Source organism: Chiloscyllium punctatum, chromosome 52, assembly GCF_047496795.1.
Source record: "Chiloscyllium punctatum isolate Juve2018m chromosome 52, sChiPun1.3, whole genome shotgun sequence".
Classification (NCBI taxonomy): domain Eukaryota; kingdom Metazoa; phylum Chordata; class Chondrichthyes; order Orectolobiformes; family Hemiscylliidae; genus Chiloscyllium; species Chiloscyllium punctatum.
The window spans coordinates 18,947,793-18,965,728 of NC_092790.1; the positions used below are offsets into that span (position 1 = coordinate 18,947,793).

The 17,936-nt window shown below is 44.0% G+C and overlaps 1 protein-coding gene and 1 long non-coding RNA gene across 2 annotated transcripts; one reads left to right on the top strand and one right to left on the bottom strand.

The window, feature by feature from the left end:
• Window positions 1–5,636: 5,636 nt before the first annotated feature.
• Window positions 5,637–7,750, bottom strand: LOC140470815 (histone H1-like). Its single transcript, XM_072566802.1, has 2 exons — window positions 6,427–7,750; window positions 5,637–5,724 (listed from the first exon to the last, which is right to left on the bottom strand). The coding sequence occupies exon 1, from the start codon at window positions 7,707–7,709 to the stop codon at window positions 7,029–7,031; it is 681 nt and encodes a 226-aa protein (XP_072422903.1). The 5' UTR covers window positions 7,710–7,750; the 3' UTR covers window positions 5,637–5,724; window positions 6,427–7,028.
• A 5,439-nt stretch (window positions 7,751–13,189) lies between these two features.
• On the top strand, window positions 13,190–15,526 carry LOC140470846 (uncharacterized). Its single transcript, XR_011956749.1, has 2 exons — window positions 13,190–14,081; window positions 14,304–15,526. It is a non-coding gene; the product is annotated as an uncharacterized lncRNA (long non-coding RNA).
• Window positions 15,527–17,936: the final 2,410 nt, after the last annotated feature.

Genomic DNA, 17,936 nt, shown 5'->3' on the forward strand with positions numbered 1-17,936 from the left:
GCTGGGGGAGGGCCTCACGCATGCGTTCATCTAACCAGGAACTGTCAGCTTTGGAGGAAGGGCAGCATGCGACTAAAATGCAGGAATATATTATTCTCATTAAACTGACTGGGACAGCAGCGGTGATAAATCCAGCGCATTATTGGTGATTGAGATTAAAGCACAAATATTATTTCCAAAAAAGGGAATGTTTTCTCTAGAGCAGAGATGACTGCGGTGGGAACATGTAAATAAAGTATAAACGATTTATGAGGCTTGTGGGTCAGGGTGAATAGAGAGAGAGATGTTTTCCTTGTTTGAGCGAGCAATCACAAGTGATGCTTGGGTAATGATATGGTAAGTGTAAGGATTCTCGTTATGGTGAAGGGTTAGATGTAAAGATGTTGAGGGAATTTCAGAAAAATCTTTTCACTCAGCAAGTGGTGGAAATCTGGAAGACACTGCATGCGAAGGTAGTGGAGGCCAGAAACCTTAACCTTTAAAAAGTATTTGGATGAGCACTTCAAATGTCAGTTCCGGAGCCACCATTCACGGTGGGATATGAACGGACAATGTCTACCCAGTCAAACCAAAAAGAAACGTGTCTCCGTCTTTGAGTACGAGGAGCAGATACATCTTACGATTGGCGGTCCATGCCTTTAGTTCTATGCCTAGTAGACTCGAACCTGGGTCTCTGGCGCTGTTTTCTCCGATTTCAGATTACAGTAAATGAGGCTTTCTGCTGTCGATGAGAGATTATCAAAATGAACCGAGATCAAACCAGAGCAGCCGCAGGACTGGGACAGCGAATGTGGAGTTTCCTTCCCGAATGAGAAATCCTTCCCATTTGCTTTCTATCCCAAACATTTCATTTCATTGTATCTCATAGGTGCCCCCCTCCCCAGGATTGTTTCGTGCCATGTGGTTTTCCTTATCGTTAGGTATATTGGGTTACACTTTTTATCGGGACAATCACGAGCTGGTCGGAAGGGGGCCCAGTGTACTGTGACGAGACCATTACACTAAGTACCATCCCCAAGGCCATCCTCATAGGACTTAAGATATATCTCAAAGCTGCGGTACTGTCCCTGATTATCTACATCCCCACAATTTACTAAGCTGCATACATCAGCGTCTATTACTTGTGGATGATCAGATTCAGGAACCGTTAATAATACATATGAAAATGATATTTGACGAAATCCCAATACTAAAAGGGCTAGCATCATAATTCTAGCAGCATCCCCAGTATTCTAAACATCATGCTGAAGCACAAAAAGACTTAATATGTAATCTTACAGAAATAATCCCGCGCTCGCGTCGCCACTGTATAATTAGTTACTCAAGGTCTCTTTAGTCTGAGTTTCAGTGGTTTTTGCGTTGATTCGGCTGTCCAGACTTCTTCCTGAACTGGAGATTCCACTGGCTCTTTGATTCGAGTGTAGTGAGTCCAGCCTTTCTCCGCCGTCCTTATTGCCGTTTCAGTAGTCAAAAGAGCCTGGTACGGCCCTTCCCAGTCCGGCTGCAATTTAGTCTCTGTCCATGATTTTACTAAGATTCAATCGCCCGGCTGAATGGGATGAACAGTGAATTCAAGGGGTGGAGTCTGTGCCAATAAACCCTGTTTCCTGAGGAAAAACAAAGAGGAGGACAAGCCCAGTATATACTTCTTTAAAAACAAATCTTTAGTTTCGGGAATTGGCAATTCTCCATTCGTTCCCAAGTAAGGTAATCCAAATAAGATTCTAAAGGGGGTTAGTCCCAAATCTTTCCTTGGGGCTGTTCGTACTTGCAAGAGAGCTATAGGTAAACATTTGGTCCAAGGGAGTCTGGTTCCTATTATCAATTTAGAGAGCTGTCGTTTGAGTGTTTGGTTCATTCTCTCAACCCTTCCCGATGATGGCGGGTGCCACGGAGTATGGAACTCCCAGGAAATTCCCAACTCTTTCATTACCCCCTGTAACACTTTAGAAGTAAAGTGAGTTCCTTGGTCGGAATCAATATGGTTCACGAGCCCATATCGGGGAATTATGTGCTCCAATATTGTTTTAGACACTCCACTCGCGGTGGCGGTAGCTAGGGGGTATGCCTCAACCCAACCAGATAGATGATCTACTATAACCAGCATATATTTTAGTCTGCCTACCCTGGGGAGTTCAGTATAATCTACTTGTATACTCTGGAAAGGTCTCAATCCTGGGTCTCTTCCTCCCGGGGTCTGTTTTCTCAAAACTTTCTTATTTACCTTTTTGCATATGATACATCCCTCACATATTTATTTAGCAATTGTATATATTCCTTTACATCCATATTCCCTAAGAACTAAATCACACATTTCTTGTACTCCCCAATGGCTGCCTTGGTGTAGGACAGCCATAATCTCTCGCATCATCATTTTGTTTAACATTCTCCTTCCATCAGGTAACCTCCAATGCCGTCTGCTGTTTTTACAGCCCCTAAATCTCTCAATTCTTTTTCTTCGCTTTCAGTAAATATAGGAACTTCCCAAGGACCTGGGACAGTAGGTATTAGGGAATGAATCACCACTTCTTGTGGGTTCAGGGCTGCTTCCTTAGCCACTTCATCGGCTAATCTATTTCCCCTAACTTCTGGTTCATTTCCTTTCTGATAACCATTTACATGCACTACTGCTATTTCTCGGGGGAGTAATAGGGATTCCAAGACCCATTTAATCAATTCTTCATGTACTAATTCCTTCCCCCACCTCTGGGTTAATACTCCCAAAACCGCTCCCTTATCCACAGTAGCAAAGAGGTGGAAAGGTTTATCTAGGGAAGGTAAGGCTAACACGGGGGCATGGATCAGATCTCTTTTGAGTTTCTCAACTAGGTCTTTTTCCTCATCATCCCAACTTAGACATTTTGGTTCCCCCTCTAATAGTTTGAGATATAATTTCTTAGTCTTCTGTGGATAGGAATCAATCCACAATCTGCAATAACCCGTTAGACCCAAAAATTTGCGTAACTCCCGTTTAGTGCTGGGCAGCGGCATCCCCACTATTCCCTCTGTCCGTTCAGGGCTTATCTTTCGCTTTCCCTCACTGACTAAATGTCCCAAGTATTTCACTTCTTGCTCCACATATTGTGGTTTGTTTTTAGATACCCTCAGTCCCTGCTGACCCAGGAAATTCAATAATTTGTTAGTGGCTTCTACTACTCTTTCTCTTCTTTTTCCTGTTACTAAGAGGTTGTCTACATACTGCAACAGGGTAGTCCCCTTGGGGCTGCTAAGGTTCTCCAAAGTTTGTTCTAACATCTGTCCAAATAAATTCAGGGATTCCGTACACCGGTATTGCTGTTTCTGTCTTGTCTTAGGGCCTTCCCACTCAAAGGCAAACAAATTCCTACCTTCCTCTGCCAAGGGACAAGCCCAAAAGGCATCCTTTAAATCTATCACACTAAACCATTTGAGGTCATGAGGGATCTCACTTAGTAAGGTATAGGGGTTTGGCACCACTGGGTGCCTGATCTGTACTATTTGATTTAATGTTCTCAAATCCTGCACCAATCGATAAGTTCCATCGGATTTCCGCACTGGTAGTATTAGGGTATTATAAGGAGACATACATGGCTCCAACAGTCCATCTCTAGTCAGTCCTTCAATTACTGGCTGCAGTCCTCGTTTACCTTCTATGGAAATGGGATATTGTCACTCACAGACAAAGTCCCCTTTCCTTTTTTTTTAAATTTACTTCAAGGGGAGGGATCTGTAGTTTTCCATAATTCCCTTCCCTAGCCCATACAATAGGATCTATCTCTCTCTCCACATCCTCTGTCAACATTGCCTTTTGTACAACTAATTCTTTTTCCTGAATTCCAATCCCCAGTCCTAAGAGGATAATTAAATCTCTCCCTAATAAGTTACTTCCTATATCAGCGATATACAACAATTCCCCTGTGACCCTATCCTTAGGACCTTCTATCATCATAGGTTCAAATACTGGAACAGTAAATCCTTCCCCTTTTACCCCCGAAACAGTAATTGACCGTGTTGACATTCCTACTTTCTTTGGTTTAAAATTCAGCGATGACCGTGCTGCCCCCGTATCTACTAGGAAGACGACCTCTTCCCTATAGGGTCCCACCTTCAGGTTTATCAAGGGTTCCTGGTGGATCCCCGGGGGCAGGAACCCCTGACACCCCTATTCTTCATCAAAATTCATAAGCGGAATTGCCCTCTCTTCCCTTTTCAGAGCAGGACACTCCCGCTTAAAGTGCCCTATCTTTCCGCAATAATAGCATCCTGCCTGTGGAGACCTCCAGCTCTGCCCCTGTCGCTCGAACCCTCTATCAAACGCTCCCCCTTGTCCTCTCTGTCCTACATGCTGCCACCCGCTGCTCCGGTTGCTCACTATTGGTTCCATTCTTTTCTTAACTACCTCATCAACCGTAGCTACCATCATTTTCTCCTTCTGTTTCTGTCTCTCATCCTCTCTCTTTACAAACACTTTCTGTGCCTCTCTTAACAATTCATCTAATGGCTTTTCACTCCTCCCTTCTATCTTCTGTATCTTTCTCTGTATGTCTGGCCATGCCTTTGTCACAAAAATGTACTTTCAAAAGACCCTGTGCCACTGGGTTCTCAGGGTTCATTCCAGAATATTTCCACATTGAGTCTCTTAATCTCTGCAAAAAAAAAACTGAGGGAGTCTCATCTTTCTCCTGTCTAACTTCAAAGACTTTAGTCAAATTCTGTGACTTCGGAACTGCCTCTCTTATTCCTTTTAGAATCAGGTCTTTCAATTCCCTCATTTCTTCTCTATGCTCCGGATTTTGATTTTCCCACTGGGGGTCTCTGAGGGGAAACTTCACCTCTCCCTGTCCAGCATTCCCATCTCCAATGGGGTGTTCCCTGTCCCATATTTTAATGGCTGCTCCCCATATAAGTCCCCTTTCTTCCCCAGTAAATAGTATATTCAAAATAGACATTAACTCAGCCCAGGTATACAGACTGGGCCCCAAAAGTTTATCAATTTGTTCAGAGAACTCTTCCGGATCCTCAACCAGGACCTTCATTTCTTTTTTAAATGTTCTGACCTCCCCACTGCTGAGGGGGACACTTACAAACCCAATCCCTATTTGTCCCCTATTGGTACCTCCCGAAGGGGATAAGTCATTACGTTCTTCCCTTTTCTTTTTTTTAAAGAAATATTGCAATATTTCTAGCTCCCCATAACTTCAAACACAAATTCATCAATTCATGCTTGACTAACTTTAAAGCCTATTCCAAACTTGTAAATATATTGATATATTTACGTTCATTTATTCAGTATTTAATATTCAAAATGTAAAATGCATACAGTTCTCAATTTTGAAATCCACTGTAATCACCCAGTTTTCCGTCCCCCTTTAATATCATTCAAAGCCATGTTCCAACGTCTGCGATCGCTTGACTGGTGCTTTATTGTTTATTAACTTTATTGTTTAACTGACTCCCCATTAATGTTTTACTCAGGCCCTGCGCAGGTCGGTCTTGAAGTCCTGAGCGATCTCTCGCACCAGCCGCTGGAAGGGCAGTTTGCGGATCAGCAGCTCGGTGGATTTCTGGTAGCGGCGGATCTCCCGCAGAGCCACCGTGCCGGGCCTGTAGCGATTAGGCTTCTTCACTCCGCCCGTGGCCGGAGCGCTCTTGCGGGCCGCTTTGGTCGCCAGCTGCTTGCGGGGAGCTTTCCCTCCGGTGGATTTGCGCGCTGTCTGCTTGGTTCGGGCTATTCTCTCCAACTCTCTGTAACACACACACAGGCTGCTGCTGTCAATGCTGAGGCTGCTGCGGTGCTGCCTGTTTAAGGGAATGGAGAGCCCGCCCTAGAGCTGGGACTGGATACAGCCCTGTCCCTCAACCCACAGAGAAACAGCTCCGGAAGGGACAGAAAAGACAGGAAAAGGATTGTTGGAGGCTGATTGGGTAACGTGAAATGACAGTTGGTCAAATTCAAAATATCCGCCGAATTCACCCTCACAAACCTTGAGATTAAAGTAACCATTAAAACGCAAAACACCATCCGTCTGCAACTAAGATATAATATTTTATAGTATTTTTAATATTTTATAGTAACTCTTTGAAACCGAGTTAGCAGTCAGCGCGGACAGGAGGCGGGATCATTGCCTGATCTGTCTGAAACAGGCAGGAGGAAAGGCGGGGTTTAAAACAGCCCAGGTAAACTGAACAACGGAACGTTTACCCGCCGTGAATCAATCGAAACAATCCCGCCAATTTAAACATCTTAAAAGATAATGCAGTGTACACCGATAAAAGGAGAGAATCTCACTTTATGATTAGATTACCCACAGTGTGGAGACAAGCCCTTCCGCCCAACAAGTCCACACCGACCCTCCGAAGAGCAACCCCACCCAGACCCATTCCCTTACATTTACCCCGACTAATCCATCTAGCACTATGCAATTTAGCATAGCCAATTCACCTGACCTGCACATCTTTGGATTGTGAGTGGAAACCGGAGCACCGAGAGGAAGCCCACGCAGACACGGGGAGAATGTGCAAACTCCACACATTTGTGGAGTTTGTCCCTGGCGCTGTGAGGCATCAGTGCTAACCACTGACCACCGTGCCGCCCCTGGTTTTTTTGTATTACCCCCAGATTGGAATTAGCACGAAGACAATGTGGGATTGCTGCCTGAACTGTTTGTAACAGGCAGATGGAAGGAACACGACATGAAAACATGCGCAGGGTCTCAGAATCAAAACTGAACAAAGTAACATTCCTGAACGGGTCAAATAAATACAAATACAATATGTCACATTCGTGACTCGGTAGAGTTATAAGTCGCGAAGTGAAATAAAATGGAGATCAATAACTCTCTCCCATTCCCCATTCAAAGGTCTCCATTCTCGTAAACCATGGCATGAGTGTGTATTTGAGTTATTCACATCAATTAACATCTTAGGCAGATTTGTGTTTGGCGCTGGGACGGGGAACATTGGATCCGGGCTCAGCTCTTTACTGAGAGATGTGGGTGGCTCTGATAAGAGCCTTTGGGTTCAGATGGTTATATGTTACACTGACTGGTTCATTTCTTTGCTGCTGTCTTGGTCACTTTCGCTTTGGGCTTGGCCTTGCCTTTAGTCGGTTTGCTGAGGGGTTTGGGGGCTTTAGGGCCCTTGGTCTTTTTCACCTTCTTCACGGGAGTCCGTTTCTTTGGCGCTGCTTTGCTCACCGCTTTCTTTGGCGGTGCCGTCTTCTTGCCGCTCGCTTTCTTGGCTGGGGATTTCTTGGCTGTCGCTTTCTTGGCTGAAGATTTCTTGACTGTCGCTTTCTTGGCCTGGGATTTCTTTGCTGTCACCTTCTTAGCCAGTGATTTCTTCACGGTCGGTTTCTTGGCGGCCGCTGATGTTCCCGCCTTCTTTCCCGCTTTTGCCTTGACTGGATTCTTTGGGAGTTTGAAGGAGCCGGAGACGCCCTGGCCCTTGACCAGAACAAGGGAGCCGTTCGCCAGGCATCTCCTGATACTCATCCTGATCTGTGCCTTTCGCTTTCCCACATCGATCCCGCTTCTCTCCAGCGCCTTCTTTACACCGGACAGAGACGTCCCTTTGCGATCCTTGATATCCCCAACAACCTTCAGAATCAGCTCTCCCAACCTGGGACCGGGTGTTTTTTTCCTGGGAACCACCGCCTTCTTCTTGGGAGCCTTGGCTTTGGTGGGAGCGGAGGCTGGAGGAGCCGTTTCGGCGGCTGCACTGTCGCTCATGTTGAGAACTCTGCGCTGAATCTCTCTCTGAGTCAGTCTGAACTGGGTCAGCAATGAAGCTGCTGGTGGCGGCACTGAGCAACTTCAAGGCAGCGAGCGGACGGCGCAGGGACAACCTGCTGTCAGCTCCCTGCTTCTGCTGCCTCTCTGTGTTTCTTTAATGGCCTAAACTCTCCAATTCCTCTGAAATTCCGCATCTCCAGACAGCCAGACTCGATCGCTCCTGATCCAGACAAGGGAAGGGTTGCGACTGAAAAGTTTTCACTCGAAAAGATGACTCCGTTGTCGAGTTAAACGCATTTTGCTGCCGCACAGATCGAGCTCTTTGAGCTGAGCGCTGACATTGTCGGTACTTTTAGACTGAAATCTTGAAATCAACGAATACATTGTCTTAAATTTTACCTTTGGGGTCTAGTGGGGGAGCCGGGAATAAGTTGAATTGAAAATGTTTTTGATTTTCACAAGCGAGACCCAAAAATATCGTAATATTCACGGACACACAAACACAGTTACGTTCGACTAACCGTCGCCCTTTTCCTGCAGTCTCTCTGACACAGTATTCACATCCACACAGTCACACGCCAGAAATATCACCAAATTTAAGTGTGGAAGGATAGAATGTCTCCTCCTTTCAGCCTTTGCTGAGGTGTCCAGGGAGTTAGTTGTAGTTTTTTTTCTCCTCAGTAACTGTTACACTCTCATCAGCTCTACTGTTTACATCCTCAAAGACGGCCAGTCGGTTTGTCAAGCTTAGAAGACAGAACAGTATGCACTGGAACAGGGCCTTCATGTCCATGCTGATTCTAGTAGATCCTGAATACTGTTTTGTCAAATGCTTCACAATTGAAGCTTTCATTTTGTTTTTTTCCCTGCAGACTGACTGGTCTATAGTTCACAATTTTATACCTACCTCCCTTTTCCATTGGATTGCTTACACTACCTAGCCCCCAGTCTGTGTAAATTATTGCAGAGCTTATAGAATCTTGGAACATGACCATCACTGCATCCAATATTACTCAGCCCACTACATTAAATACTCTGGGACGTAGATGATCAAGGATTGGTGTTTCCCAAACTTCAGTCCTGTCCACTGTCCCAACATCATTTCTCAAATATACTGATTTGGTTCAGTTCTTCCCTCTCACTAAACTCACCAATATCACTACTGTGTTAGTTGTGTGAACATTTGTGAACAGAGAACAATAGTATGTTAGTGATTTTTGAGACATTTTCGTTCCCCATTTTGAACCTCCCTCTTTAATGTTGTAAGTGGCATGTGGTCCTCTTTGGCAACCTATTTATGTTCATTTCTCTCTTTGCACATTTATTAGTATTTTAGCAGTTTTTTTTACAACATTACTCTCTTCTTCATTCGTTCTTTGTTAGTTAAATCCCTTTTTGCAGTCATTTGCTGAATTTGGATCTGTTTGCAGCCTTCCCATCTTGCTGTATTTCGTCCCAAATTGTAGGCCTTTTCTTTGGGCCAAAAACTATCTTAAGTCGTTGTTTCAAGTTTCACAACATTCTTTTTATAGGAGAGAGACCAGAATTGCACATAATATTCCAAAAGTGGCATTACCAATGTTCTGTAAACATGTTCTCCTAAGTCTCCTAAGAGCTCTGACCAGTAAAGGAAAACATATCAAATGCCTTCTTTGCTATCCTATCTAACTATAACTCCACGTTCAAGTAACAACGAACCTGCATTCCAATGTCTCTTTGTTCAGCAACACTCTACAGGACCTTTATATTAAGTGTGTAAGTCGTGCCCTGATTTGCCTTTCCAATTGCAGCACCTCATATCGATTTAAATTGAACTCAATATGTCACTCCTGGGTCCAGTGGCCCATCTGATCGAGATCCTGCTGTATTCTGAGGTAGCCTTCTTTGCTGTTTACTACACCTACAATTTTTGTGTAATCTGCAAACTTACTAACAATAACTGCAACCTCACATCCAAATCATTCATCATAATGTGGAGGTCCCGGTGCTGGACTGGGGTGTGCAAAGTTAAAAATGACACTCCACCAGCTTTCTAAATACAGACACCTGATGGAGGAGCAGCACTCCGAAAGTTTGTACTTCTAAATAAACCTGTTGGAATATAACCTGGTGTTGTCATTTTTTAACTAAAATTAGTTATATAAATGATGAAAAGCAGTGGACTCAGCAGTGATCCTTGTAGCACATACTTGTCACAGGCCTCCAGTCTGAAAAGCATCCCTCCATCACCACCCTCTGTCTTCTACCTTCGAACAAGTTCTGTATCCAAATGGCTAGTTCTCCCAGTATTCCATGTGATCGAATCTTGCTAACCAATTTCCCATGGGGAACCTTGTCAAACGCCTTATTGAAGGCCATATAGATCACATCCAACACTTTGCCCTCATCAGTTACCAATTCAAAATAACTCAGTCAAGTTAGCGATACCTGACTTCTCACACAGAAAGTCATGTTGAATACCCCTAATCAATCCTGGCCTTTCAAAAAGATGTAATCCTGTCTCTCACAATCCCCTCGACTGTTTGCCTACTGCTGATGTTACGCTCACGTTCAATAGTTCCCCAGCTTTTCCTTACCACCTGTCTTCAATAGTGGCACCACATTAGCCAGCCTCCAGTCTGTTTGCACTTCACCTGTAACTATGGATGATACAAATATCTCAGCAAGGGGCCCAACAATCACTTCCCTAGCTTATCACCATGTTCCACGTCCACCTGATCAGGTGCTCATGCTTTATCCACCTTTTCTGTATAAAATCATCCAGCAGTATCCTATGTATTATGGACATTTTTTAAGATATCACTATCTATTTCCCTCTCCTCTGTAAGCACTCGCTTAGTATCTCCCACTTTTCCTTTTCTTCTACACATAGGCTGACTTGGGGCCCTCTTCTTTCCCTGGTTACCCTTTTGACCTTCATGTATTTATAAAATCAATTTGAATTCTCCTTAACACTATTTACCAAAGGTATGTTATGTCCCTTTTTTGCCCTCCTCATTTCCTTCTCAAGTATATCCATTGCCTTTATACTCTTCGAAGGATTCACTCAACCTCTCCTGTATTTAACTAGAATATGCTTCCATCTTATTTGGACCAAAACCTCAACTTTTTTTCTCACGCAGCACTTCCTACACCTACCAGTCATGCCTTTCACTCGAACAGGAACAGACTGTCTCTGTACCCTCATTTTCTCATTTTTGAAGGCTTTCGATTTTTCAGCCATCACTTTGCCTGTGAACATCTGCCCTGAGTCAACTTTTGAAAGTTTTTGCACAATACTCTCAAAATTGGCCTTCCTCCAAATTAGAAATTCAAATTTTAGATCTGGTCTATCCTTTTCCATCAGAGCTTTAAAACTAATTAAATTATGGTTGTTGGCCCCAAAGTGCTCCCCCACTGATATATTATTATATCACAAGAGTAGGTCAAGATTTGCACCTTGTCTAGAAGATGCATTTCACATACTGAATCAGAAACTTTCCTTGTACACACTTAAGAAATTTGTTTCTGTCTAAACCATTAACAATATGGCAGCCATAATCTATGTTTGGAATGTTAAAATCCCTCACCATAACCACATCATTATTCCTGCAGATCGAAGATCTCCTGACAAATTTGTTTCTCAATTTCCTGCTGACTGTTAGGGTGTCTACAGTCCAATCTCAATAAGGTGATTAAACCCTTTCTTATTTCTGATTCCCATCCAAATAATTTCCATGGATATAAGCCCAGGAATATCCTCCCTCAGTAAAAGTGTGATCTTATCTCTTACCAAACTTGTCACATTTTCTCTTGCTGACCCCTCCCCCCATCCTTCCTGTAACATCTGATTCCTGGAACATTAAGCTGCCAGTTGTGTCATTCACAAACCATGTCTTTGTAATTGCTATGATATCCCAATTCCAATCCCATTTTCCTAATCATGTCCTGACTTCATCCTCCTTCCCTCTTAGGCCTCTTGCATTGAAATAAATGCAGTTTAAGTTATCAATCCAACCACATTCTCTGCTATGTTCCTGTCTGCCCTGGATGTTTGACTTACAGACTCACCAGCCTCAGATTGATATCTTTGTTCACTATGTCCCCGGTTCTCACTGACCTCACCCCACGCCCACACATTACTAGTTTTATACCCGATGAAGGGCTTTTGCCCGAAACGTCGATTTCGAAGCTACCTGGATGCTGCCTGAACTGCTGTGCTCTTCCAGCACCACTAATCCAGAACCTTACTAGTTTAACCCGTCCCCAGTAGCTCAAGGAAATGTCCCTGCCAATATAGTAGATCCCTTCCAATTCAGGTGTATTCCATCCTTTTTCTACAAGTCACGTCTTCCCCAGAAGAGATTCCAATCATCCAAACATTTTAACACGTCTCCCCTGCACCAGGTCCTGAGTCGGGCAGTCCTCTGCTCTATCATCCTATTCCTACCCTCAGTCGCTCGTAGCAGCGGGAGTAATCTAGATATTACTACCGGTGAGGACATCCTTTGTAAATTCTTGCCTCTCTTCCTTATTTTTCCTTCGGAATTTCATCCCTTTCCCTTCGTGTGTAGTTAGTTCCAATGTGTACGCCCCTTTGTGAAAATCCTGCATTCTCTCCGAGATATCCTTGATCCTGACACCAGGGAGGCAACACATTGTTCTGATTTCACGCTATCGGCCAGAGAGACGTCTGTCTGTGCCGTTAACAGAGATTCGAGTTTTGTAATTTGTAAAAGGAGGACCGTCGAAATCGCGAGTACTTCCATCTAAAACGATAAAGGCAGCTGATGTCAGGGAACACCGCCTTGATGTCGGACAAGTTCCCCTCCAAGGGGAACCATGCTGACTTGGAAATAAAACTGCTTTCTTTCACTGTCACTGGATCAAGATCCTGGAACTCCCTATTCATTGCATTGTGGGCAGCACATGGGCAACAGCTGTTTCAGAAGGAACAGCCTTCAAAAAGGGATGGAGAATAAATGGTAGGCTCAGCCAGCGACATCCACGTTCCAGGAGTGAATAAACAAAAACAGCTGGGGTCTCTCGTTGTGGCATACAATACATCACAAGGTTTCTGGGTGCGGCATACATGACACTAAAATCTGTCATCCACGACAAACTAAATCGAGTCCCAGGGGTGTTATTACACACCTGGTCTGACCTTTCCACGGGCCTCCTGACCCAGAAATAAGCACTGACACTGTGATTCAAGACTCTCTCCATCAGTTATTTTCTGCCTTCGTAAGAATGGTCCACTTATTCCCTCTCTCTGTATGTTAGTTTGGGCAAGGATTTAATATTTGTGGATGAGGGTCAGCAGGATTAAATACCACAGTTAACATTCGATCAAACGTGATGTTATTGAATGGGGGAGCACCGAGAATGGGCCGAGTGGCCGCCAGTTTCTCCGCTCCCTGATCAGATTGTGAGTGATCCGGAGGGAGGAGTTATTAACATGACCCGGGAATGAGCTCCATTGGAGCTTCAGAAAGAGACAATGTCCCAGCTTGAAACCTTCTTTGCCCTTTCCCCCACAGCCCCAGTTCCTTTGGTCAAACTGGGAGAAAATGGAATTTGGGAAATGACGTAATGTTTGTTTCTGGAAATTTTTGGGAAAACATCGCACGCTCGCCTCCCCCAAAGCTGATTGTTCCTGACCAGAGGAGCGCATGCGTAAAACCCTCCCCCAGTGCTGCCTTTGAGGAGCATTTACTCAGTGAGTGCAAGAGGTTTGTTTGAAACAGACCGCAATGGAGAGATCAGCGCCCACAGAACAGCAAGCTCCTTCCAGCAGCACATCGGGATGGGAGCCTTGGACACAGAGGGGGCTCTGAGACAGGGATTAATTCGGAGTGACTTCAGGGAGAACCGGGGCCTGCTTATAAGAGGCCGATCAGAGCAGGAACTGGTCCCAGCACCTGGAGTGACCGGGCGGTGGGGGGGGGGAAGGAGAGGGAAGAGAGAGACCTTTCTCGGGCTGTGTATAGGCCTGCTGAGGGAGGCAGAGCGGGAAGAAGCTGCTGTGGGACATTCTTGTGGTTTTTAATCCCATAACCACGGATGGAAATTCATTGTTTGGCTTCTGTTTCACGCTGAAAATGTGTAGCTGGAAAAGCGCAGCAGATCAGGCAGCATCCAAAGAGCAGAAGAATCGACGTTTCGGGCATGAGCACTTCTGTTTCACGCTGTTTATTGCGAAGAGACATTGAAATAAAGGACAGTAGAAACAAATGTGATAATCCTGTGTAGGATAAATATAGCCGGCGCTGGATAAACGTCTCCAAGTATGTGAAATCGTGCCTAGTATTTGTTTTTCAACAGTTAATGTGTTGGGAGCTGGGCATTGAACTGTGTAATCATTCCATTTATGGAGATGTCCATCTGTTGGTGAGTTCATTTTATCTCACTGAAATGTTTTAGAATTTGGGAAACAGAAAAAACTGGAAGGAGCGCAGGGCTCGAGTGGAACCAGGATCTGCACTGTTCACCTTGCCCTGTTCAAAAACAAAGAATTATAATGATCATGACCTGAATATTGCATTGATCATTTGGGTCTTCCTACTCAGCTGCTAGTGATGTACAGGAGCTCTCTCTTTTGTCTTTCTCCAGGCAAATATTTGATGGATCAATCCAAAAGTGACCAGCTGCTTCTCACACCCAGTTCCCACTGTCAGAGAGGAGAATGTCCTTTCCACTGTCTGAGTGGATTGAATCAGACACACATTGAGCTCCATTGCCAGAAGTACACATTCAATCCAAGAGTTAAAAACAACTGATGATATTATTTTGCCCTGTTCTCAGTGCTTACCACCTCAGTGACAGTAAATTCCATTATTCAAAACCAATTATTTTTCATAAGATTAGCAGCAGGTTAGCCTGTATGCTTATAATAAATACATATTTATGAGCTGCATTAAATTCATATGTAGATTTGGCATTTTTAAAGTTACAATCAATTTGAACAAACCGATCATGGTGTTACACGTTATAACAAATATAAATATGAAGTGTATATTTGAGAAGCAATGTTGGACATTTGAGTAATTGAGCAGCACAAAATTGTTCCAGGATTTGAACATCTTTCCCTCAGTAAGGTGTCCAGAACAGAACAAAACCAGCCTGGGTAACAGAAGGCCAACTCCCTTTGTCAAATGTATTTCTAAATTCAGCTACTGTTGCCTGTAAGGTGTAACACACATACAAAGAAATACCCAACAGAACAAAGATGCATCTCCAACATGATCTAATATTCTCCATTCAATACTTGTGCTGTCACCGGAATTAATTTATGCTCTCTGCTTTGTATTGGGTGTTGGGTTAGCTCAGTTGGCTGGATGGCTAGTTTGGAATGTGGAGTAACATCGACAGCATGGGTTTGAATCTCTCATTGGCTGAGGTTACCATGAAGGACTGTCCTTCCCCACCTGTCCCCTTGTCTGAGGCATGGTAACTCTCAGGTTAAACCACCACCTATCAGTTGTCACTCTCTCTCCCTCTCTTTCGCTCTCTCTGACACTCCAGGTGAGGTCTAACAAGTGTCTTGTACAAGTTCAACATCACCTCGCTGTTCTCAGACTCTAGGCCCTGATTAATGAAGCCAAGGATGTTGTGTGTTTCATTAACCCCTCTCCCCTGTTATACCACCTTCACTGATCTGTGCACATATACCCACAGCTCCCTCTGTTCCTGCACCACTTTTTAGAATCCCCCCCCCCCATTTTGTATTGTCTTTCTATTTCTTTCATCCAATGTCCTTCACCAAATTTGTATTAAATCAATTTTTGTCTTTATTTTCCAATGTTGACAAATTAAAACCTATTTTGTAAGTCAAACTTCATTTTCTCCCTCCTAGTCATTTTGTTTCATTTCCTTGCTACTAACTAACAAAATAATTCTGGTCTCCTTCCTATTGGAAAGATGTTGTGAAACTTGAAAGGGTTCAGAAAAGATTTACAAGAATGTTGCCAGGGTTGGAGGATCTGAGTGACAGGAAGAGGCTGAACAGACTGGGGCTGTTTTCCCTGGAGCGTCAGAGACTGAGGGATGACCTTATAGAGGTTTACAAAATTATGAGGGGCATGGATAGGATAAATAGGCAAAGTCTTTTCCCTGGAGTCGGGGAGTCCAGAACTGGAGGGCATAGGTTTAGGGTGAGAGTGGAAAGATGTAAAAGAGACCTAAAGGGCAACTTTTTCATGCAAAGGGTGGTACATGTATGGAATTAGCTGCCAGAGGATGCAGTGCAGGCTGGTACAATTGTAATATTTAAGAGGCATTTGAATGGGTATATGAATAGGAAGGGTTAGGAGGGATATGGGCCAGGTGATGGCAGGTGGGACTAGATTTGGTTGGGATATCTGGTTGGCATGGACAGGTTGTACTGTAGGGTCTGTTTCCAGGCTGTACATCCCTATGACTCTATAACTCCACAAAAACATTCAGGCTAGGATCAGGTTGAGTCCATCTGGCCCCTCAGAAAACTGCTCCCCTATTCCATACGATCGTAGTTGATCCCATCTCAGCCTCAAATCCACCTAGCTGCTCACACTTTCTTTGACCCACCACTGTCTAACGTTCTGTCTGTCTCCTCCTTCAATTTATGCAGTGTGCTGGGTGGTGGTGGCGGGTTCCCACAGGTGTACAACCCCCTCCTCATCTGAGAGATTTCATTCCTCCTTATCTCCGTTTTCAGTCTGCCCAGCCCCTTATCCTAAAACAATAACCTCTCATTCTGGATTGTCCCAAATGAGCAAACATCCTTTCTCCATCTCCTTTGTCAATCCCCACTTTAGCATCTTATAATCCTCAGTTAGTTGTCCTATCTTCCAAAATCCAGAGAAACAGCTCAATCGCTCATCTAAGAAACCCTTCATCTCTGAAAATGATTGAGTGAATCTCTTCAGAACTAATTCCAGTATAACTGCATCTGTCCTCAAGAGATCAAAATTGTACAAGACTAACCTTTCATCTTGGCAATCAATTCAGCGAATCTCCTCTGAACTCCCTCCAATTCAACTACATCCCTCCTCAAGTAAGAGGACCAAAACTGTCCACAGTAGTCTGGATGTGGAAACCCCAATACCTTGTTCAGTTGCAGTCACACTTCCCTACTTTCATACTCCATTCCTTTAGCAATAAATGCCTTCCTTATGACCCACTGCAGCTGTATACTACTTTGAGATTCATGCACAAGGACGCCCTGATCCCTTTGCACCAACAATTTGAACTTTCTCTCCCATTCAGATGACAACTTGCCTTTTTCAATTCTTCCAACTACAATGGATAGCCTCACCACTGATGAGACTGACCAACGCTCAGTTCAGTGCCTAACTGAAATTGATAGTGTGGCCTCGATTTGAACTATTGTACTTTAGATTTGCAGTCAGACACAATGGTCCATTTGCTCCAAATTGTCTAACAAATGTAAAATTGCTGGGTTTGCACCCCAGAGTGATTTTCAGGCTATTCGAACAGCATTCAAACACTGTCGAAAGTTGCTAAACACCTCACTAATTTACCTGTGCCACCGAGAACTGTTGGAAGAATCAGCTGGAGAAAATAAGAGAGAAAGAACATGGGAAAGTTTTACTGTAAATATTCAGCTTCACCTGCTTGCAAATGAATCTGGATTCTTTGCCTGATGCGCAAGCAACAAGTATTCCAATGTTAACCTTTCGTTTATATCTGTGCTGTCCATTCCTCAGAACACAACACATTACATTGTATGTCTCCCCAAATAATTTCATCTGCCACTTGTTCAGCCTGCCCATATCCTCACAAAGCACATTCCCACATAGTCTTTTATTATTTGTTTATAAATTCACGTGGGTTGTGGAAATCACTGGCTGGGCCAAGAATTTATGATCCATCCCTCGTTAGCCCCTTGAGAAGGAAGTAGTGAGCTGCGTTATTGAACCACTGCAGTCCCTGTGCTGTAGGTAGACCCACAATACCATTAGAGAGGGAACTGCAGGATGTTGACCCAGCAACACTAAGTGAACAGCTAATATATTTCCATGTTCGGATAATGAGTGGAGAAACTTAGGGAGAAACTTACAGGAGGTGGTATTCTCATCTATCTGCTGTCCTTGCCCTTCTAGATGGAACTGGTTGTGGGTTTGGAAGGTGCTGCCTGAGGACCTTTGGTTAATTTCTGCAGTGAATCTCATAGATGATACACACTGTTGCTACTGAGCACGGGTAGTGGAGCGTGTGGATGTTTGTGGATACAGTGCCAATCAA